This window comes from Ipomoea triloba, chromosome 7 (genome assembly GCF_003576645.1).
Source record: "Ipomoea triloba cultivar NCNSP0323 chromosome 7, ASM357664v1".
Taxonomy (NCBI): domain Eukaryota; kingdom Viridiplantae; phylum Streptophyta; class Magnoliopsida; order Solanales; family Convolvulaceae; genus Ipomoea; species Ipomoea triloba.
In genome coordinates this window covers 24,122,248-24,129,761 of record NC_044922.1, presented here as the reverse complement: position 1 = coordinate 24,129,761, position 7,514 = coordinate 24,122,248, and the positions used below count along the sequence as shown (strand labels likewise).

At 33.3% G+C, this 7,514-nt stretch overlaps 1 protein-coding gene across 1 annotated transcript; it reads left to right on the top strand.

Annotated features, from left to right (window-relative positions):
* The first annotated feature begins 2,119 nt into the window (after positions 1–2,119).
* On the top strand, positions 2,120–7,197 carry LOC116026115 (E3 ubiquitin protein ligase DRIP2-like). Its single transcript, XM_031267566.1, has 7 exons — positions 2,120–2,587; positions 3,286–3,385; positions 4,153–4,480; positions 4,613–5,037; positions 5,162–5,212; positions 5,904–5,976; positions 6,709–7,197. The coding sequence occupies exons 1-7, from the start codon at positions 2,473–2,475 to the stop codon at positions 6,874–6,876; spliced, it is 1,260 nt and encodes a 419-aa protein (XP_031123426.1). The 5' UTR covers positions 2,120–2,472; the 3' UTR covers positions 6,877–7,197.
* Positions 7,198–7,514: the final 317 nt, after the last annotated feature.

Sequence of the window (7,514 nt, the reverse complement as noted above, 5' to 3'; positions counted from 1 at the left end):
TCCGTACTAGCTAATCAATTTCCTAATATTTTTTTTTGAAAATATCAATTTCCTAATATAATTCTTCTAATATAATTTTTCTATCATATTTTAATTAATTGATATTTTTTCTAATATATCTTTCCTAAAAAGCTTCCTCCCTTTTTCTATAATACTGATCCATATGTTAATCTGTTTATTATGGTAATCTATATATAGGTAATAACCATATAGTATTTACCATTTAAATAATCCGTGGTAATTACCAATTATATTTAACATATAAATAAATTTATTATGGTAATTAAACATAGAGAATACCTTCTTATGACGATTTTATTTATTTTTTTTACTTTAAATAATATCAATTATCCGTGCACTTCCTTTGACTACTTTTAAATAAAATCTTAAAAATTAGGACAATTAAAGAATTAATACTTTCCGTAATATAAATTTTATATAATAAATTAAGGAAATTGGTAATACACATATTACGTCCCTAATTAAAGGAGATTAAAAAAATTATGATAATTATTCCAATTCACATATTATTATGCTTGTGAATTACGTCCATATAATTATGCAAATTATTACACATATAAAATTATGCCAATGGTTATTTTTGAATAAAATTTTAATAATTATGATAATTAAGAATTAATTCTCACATTATACTTTTATTAATCTATTTTTTTATATTTGACGTAATATGAATTTTATCTAATGAATTAAGGAAATTTATCGTACATATATTACTGACATAATTAAAGGAAATTAAACATAAAAATATCACGGACATAATTAAAGGAATTAAAATTAAACATACACATATTACGTTCATAATTAAACGAACATCATAATTAGCATAATATTAATTAAGAATAATCTATACTCCTTAATTACCATATAGTAATCATAATAAAATGACCTCATTTTTATTGGAATTAATGATAAATTTTCAAACATCATTATCTTACTCTAAGAACTCTAACTATAACACCTACATTAAAAATAAAAATAAAAACCAATTTAATTACACAAATAAAACCCTAAGGATAAAGATAAAGTATAGCCTAAAGAGCCAAATTAAGTTTGACATGGTTCGGTAGAATTATAGCTCTTAATACAATAGATACAATATATTATACAGCCCAACTGTTAGACAAAAATACACAACAAATAAAACATGCCCATAAATCAAACATAACATTCATGAAATAAGGTTAATCTATACACTTAAAAGAAAGCAGAGCTAATCTATACATACATGCTTTACAAATATCTTATAATCAATGAAGTACTAAAGTTCTGGATAGTTCAAAACAGTTATGTTATGTTTCCTTTTTATACAAAGATGACAAAATTGTTATATATCCACATAGAAAATATATCATTTGTACAAATAATTTATATAACTGAGTTGCTAGACAAAGAGATAATTAGCCTAATTAATACAAATCATAAACATTGATATATAAAATGTCTAATGTTTCAGCACTGGATGCATATATATTTATACACGTTGACTATTAATTGGACAATTATTTACTCAAATTCAACCAATGATAACATCAGAAAACATAATCGATCAAACTCAATTCTTCAATTGCACCATATAATATTCGACGTTATAATTTACATAATTGTATATCAATCTAAATATTCTTAACATATTATAGTAAATATATTCCGTGCAACACACGGGCGAAAATACTAGTAATAATAATAATTTTTTTGTATAGGATATTTATGTCTTTTAAACACATCCCATTTCTATTTCGTAAACTAACCAAACACTGAAATTACATTCCTAAAGTTTATTTTTCCAGCGAATCAAACAATAGAATACAATTTTTATTTTTTTCTGTGAACCAAATATGCTGTTATTATCTTATAAAAATCATAAATGTTTAAAAAAAAATAGACACATAAATTGTGAAATGTAGGTATGAATCATGTTGTACGACCAACGAAAAAGCGCTTCAAACGCAGCCTGGGCGACTCGGTGAGTTGAGAATTTTAGCAAAAATAAAGAAATACATTATTAATATTAATTGATATCAAAAAAAAAAAAAAAGAGGAAAAGAAATGTATAAAGCTAAGAATCTGTATTTCCGTTCATGCCAGTTTGAACATTAACTTCTCTCGATTTCGACTCCCAAACCCCTCGCCAGTCGCCTCATACAAATACTCTCAACACAGATCATCTTCGACTCCACGCAACCCTTTCCCCTCCACCAATCATCAACTCGCGTTGCTCTTCCCAAATCAAACTTAATCCACAGATTCCCAGCTTCTCATCATCGATACAAGTTCCAATCTATTCGTATGTGTCATTGTATTGCGCGGTAATTGCGGATTCTGTGTTTAAGTTTAATGCAGCAGATGAAGGGAGGGGACTGGACGTAAATCCCATGTTTCGAACATGCACTGCCTGAGTACGTTCGGCTTCTACAGTTTTTCACAAAATTAGAGGTTATTGGAGAAGAGGATATGTCGAATCTAGTGGTGAAGGTGAGGAGAGAGACGATTGCGGCATGCATGACATGTCCTCTTTGCCGTAAGCTCTTCAGAGATGCCACCACTATCTCCGAATGCCTCCATACGTGTGAGTCTCTCTCTCGCTCACGCTCGATCTCTCTTGTGCTTCAGATTTCGTTCGCGGTGTATTCCTGTGTCGAATTGCGTCAATTTTTTGTTATGTCTTTGTTGTTTATGATGCTGGTTGCTCTATTTTGCTTTTCTAATCTGTTATGCTTGGATTGCGTTCTAGTTCTCAGAATGACTGAGGTCAGGATTTTTTTTTTAATGATATGAGTTATCTGCTTCATCAATCTGATTAATGTGATAAATGCTTCGTAGAAGAATGTCTAGCTGAGAAATTTACAACCTGAACTTTTTAGCAGCATTCTTTTTTTGGTTAAAGGATTTTTTTATGTGTTTGTGTTTATGCCATTCTGTGTACATTTTATGTAGTTGTTTGAAGGTTATTATACATGTTGGAAGCTAAATTAGTGCTAAAGAAGTTTGGCCAAGAATATACTAGCTTTCTAATTTTTATTTTTATTTTTATTTTTATAATTAGATTCTGATGATTTTCAAATCGAAGTCACTTTGTTATCCTATAGAAATCATGCTCCATTGCTATTTTGTCTTCGTTTTCTATGCTTAAAGATGTGCCTGAGGTTAATGGTTTATGATTGTCATTTTTATTTTAGTGAATAGATGTTTATGACTTTGTTTTACCAACTTGAATATCTTGTGGATGGAAACCTTTGTTGACAGTCTGTTTGGAACTTCACATAGTTTGCAGGAAGTGCATTTATAAGAAGCTTCAAGATGAGGAGACGGATTGTTGCCCAATATGCAACATTGATTTAGGTTGTGCCCCAGTTGAGAAACTGAGGTCAGACTCTTTCTACAGCTCTAGCTACCTCTTTCTTTTCCATCCTTAACATGAAAATGCATGCTCAAGTACTCAGTGAAAATGCCATGCTCTGAGATTTTTCAATTTCTCATCTGCTACAGTATGACATTGAACTAAGAAAATGAAAGAAATCAATTAATTTGTAGCTCTTATCTTTTTTTAGTTTGTATTGATGCATTCTGAGAAAATTCTGGAATAGTTCTGGGGGTTTAAGGTACTTTGCATCTAGTTCCCTGCAACAAGGAAATGTTGATATTCTATGTCTATATCTTTGTAATCAATGAGTCAGATTATGCCTGTTTCTTTGGAAACTTTATTTGTTTGCAAAAATGGATAGTTTTCATGCACTTCTTTAGTTATAAGTTATTTATTATTGCAATCTAAGCCTGGATGGGAGCCATGCTAGTAGGCTTGCTGTTCGCTATGATATTAAGTAATAACATACAGCAGTCATATGTATTATTTTTGCTCCCATAACCCCCTACTTCAAAATCCAATCTGTGGATACCTTTTAAGACATTCTTTCACTTAGAAATGTTAGTTGTAGTGAATGACTGAGCTGTTTTGATAATCCACTATGATTACCCCAATTCCCATAAAAGAAAAAAAGATCTCTTTTGATCATGTGTTCCAAAGCATGAAGTTTGTTCTGGTTCTTCTGGTTTTAGCTAACACAAATTGGGACTATAGAAAGTGAAACTTGACCAAGGAAATTTATGAATACTAGTGCAATATACTGTTTCCAGAGCGGATCATAATTTGCAAGATGTAAGGGCAAAGATCTTCCCTTATAAGAGGCAGAAGGTGCAGGCACCTGAAATTGTATCTTCAGTTTCATTACCAGTGAGGAGAAAGGAGAGATCTCTTTCTTCATTAGTGGTTAGTACACCCAGAGTTTCTACCCACACTGGTATGACAGGAAGAAGATCAAAATCCATTGCAAGAAAATCATTACGAGGTTCCAATTTTTCAATTGAGAAGCCTATAAAAAATGAGGAAGGTTCAAGTGAAGATCAGCCTGATAGCTCTAGCTCACCAGAGACCCTGAACAAGTTCGCCCAGAATATAAGACAGGTAAAGGCTTGTAGTTTAGATGCTTGGTATTGTGCCTTGCATTGGGATTTCTTGTGGTTTTTCTTTTTTCTTTTTTTCTCCCATCATCATTGTGTCTAGGAATTCTGTTTCTCATTGTTTTTTTCCCTCCAGAACTCTTCTAATGCTGAGCCATCTAGCCATCATAAGCCTGATAAAGAAACAGAGAATGGTTCAGAACAGTGGGAAGGGAAAGTTGATTTGTGGAAGCCCCTAACTTGTTTGGTTGAAGCTGCAAATAGGAGCAAGTCTTCAAGATCTATTTCACAAGGTTCTGTCAAATCACATGTAGCTGACAACGAGGGACAAACCCGCAAAGTCAAAGAGCATGGACATAAATTAAATGTTCAAGACAAAAAGAATAACAGTGATCATGCTCCTCCAGAATCAGAAAAACCTAAAAAGTCACGAAGAATTCAAAAGAAGGCATCAAAATTTGGCAACTTCAATGTTTCACCACAAGTTGTGCTTGATGCAGCAACTCCTATATGTGAAAGGAGTACTCCAATTTGGTTCTCTCTAGTGGCCTCTGCAAACCAGTGAGAATCTACTTTTACCTCTCTGATTCTGTAGATTTATATATTTGGAAAGAAAAAAATGTATTTATTAATGTATTTTATTTCTTCTTTCGTTGGTGTCTAATACTCCATGTCATTGGTTCAGGGAAGGAGAAGCACCCTTGCCCCAGATTTCTGCAAGCTACTTAAGAATAAAGTGAGTGCTCTAGATCCATTCTCACTTATATCTCTTCTCTTATTCCTAATTTTGTATCATTATCTGGGAAATTTCATGCTATCAAAGGATAGAAGTGGACACAGTAGGGGAAGCACTATTTGCACCTTCTATGATCCATCCAGTCAGCCAACACATATAAAAGATCATAAGCATCAGTGTATGTTTATAGTGTTGAAGTTGCCTCTGCAGTTCTTTAAAACTGTAAAAACATGAAACTTTTCTTGATTTCTTGAAGTTTGAATCCATAAAAAAAGCACATATTCTCTTATAAGATGAATTTTGCAAAGCTGAAGCATGAGGAATGAAGCATTATGTGCTTTTAATTCTTGTTTCTCTTTGTTTTCTTGCATCTTCATTTCTTCAAATGGAGTAAAAACCCCTTCCCACTCCCCCTGCTTGCGGCAGGAAATCTTTTAGTTTCATTTCCGATGTGATACTACACCATTGATTTAATTCTGCTTTGGTGTATAAAGCTCCCACCTGGCATTTTCTTGATGAAGACATTCATAAATTAGTATCCTTGTATTTGGAATGTATCATCATTGTTATTCTCTGAGAGTGATGGTTCTATTTATGTACCCATATATTATATGCGGGGGGCTACTGGGGGAGCCACTGATTTGAACATAGTAGAGAGCTTGGTTTTACACTTGTTTCATTTTTGTGGCAGGGATGGGAGCATTCCAGTTTCTTTCATCCAAAAGTACCTGATGAGGAAGTTGGATCTGAAGAGTGAGGATGAGGTAAGTAACTAATCCTTTTCCCAACTGATTCTGCTAATCTTTTTAAGCAATCAGACGTAATTGCATTTGGTTAAAGTTTAAATGAACATTGATTGCATCACTTAGCTTTAACAAGTCTATTATCAGATATGTTTTTGCCTAAGTGAATGCAATAGTCAAATGACTAGTCAGACTTATTGTTGCATTTAGTTAGATTTTGAATGAAAATTGATTTGTATCACTGGAACTTGAAACACTATTTTTTGAAGTATATTATTTAAAAGCAAATGCAATGGTAACTACTAACTAATTTGGTTGGCATGAGTGGCCGTACACTCTCATCTCTTAAGAGAGGTTAGGAGTTCAAAACCCCCTCTTGTATGGAAAAACCAATATGGCAAGTACTTCGTCCCTTAATTGAGCCGGCCCGGTGCGAACGGGATTAGTCTGAGTATGTTATGGGCTTTTTAGACACCTCGTGGTCTAACCAAAAATAAAAATAAAAATGCAATGGCCAAATGATTGAAATGAATAGGTTCTTTGTGGTCATTAGTTTATTGACGAGGTTTAGCATTTTTTGTAACCCCCAACCCATCTTTCAGTCATACTCCTGTTGCCCTCTGCCTTTAAATATCAAAGCTATTTTGGAAAGCACTCACTAACAGCAGGTGCACGAACGATTAGATGGTACACAATCTGTAGTTGTAACTTCCAATTTTACGTTCTGCTGATTGTTTGTTGATTGATATGCAGGTTGAAATTAGATGCATGGGGCAATCAATCGCCCCCACATTACAGCTGAATAACTTAGTTGATTTGTGGCTTCAAATGACTACTCATGAAAGAGTGTCCGCCAAAATCGGTTCATCAGCCAAGGATTTCGTGATGGTGTTGGCATATGGACGTCGGGTTCCTTCTTGAAGATACTTATATATTTTTTTATTACATACATTTCAGTTATCTTTTTAGTGTTCACAGGCTTTCAACTAAACAGAAGGGATACCTTAGAACTGCTTGACCATGACCCAGCATGTTTAATTGTGAGGCAGGATCTGGCTTGCATTGTTGAGGAGTTTGATCTTGAGTTGCTCATTGAAATGGGTTTCGACGAGTGTTGTAGTATATTCGTATTCTTATTGTACCCTAATTTTGACGATTTAGGGATGCATTTGATATTGTTACTGTCATGTTGATATGCATTTGTTATTGAAGTAATAAACGGAGGATTTTCTCCATTGTATACATTTTGAGCACTGAGATGAATCATGTCACAGCCTAATCCAACCATGAAGAAAGGAGAAAGGGAATAAGAGATTCATTCAAAGCACATAATAATCCAACCACCCACAAACTGAAAAAAATACAATTTGAAATGGAATATGACAAAGCTTGATAACAAACTCCACAGCGCAGGTGGGATGGCTGTGCAACCCTAATAACTGAATTTACCACTCTCTTCCCCTTCAATCAGAGGCAAATTTTACAGTGTACCATGGTTCAAAATGATGCAATCAAGTAACTCATACCTTGTATAGACGTCTTAAGTCACTGGATCACTC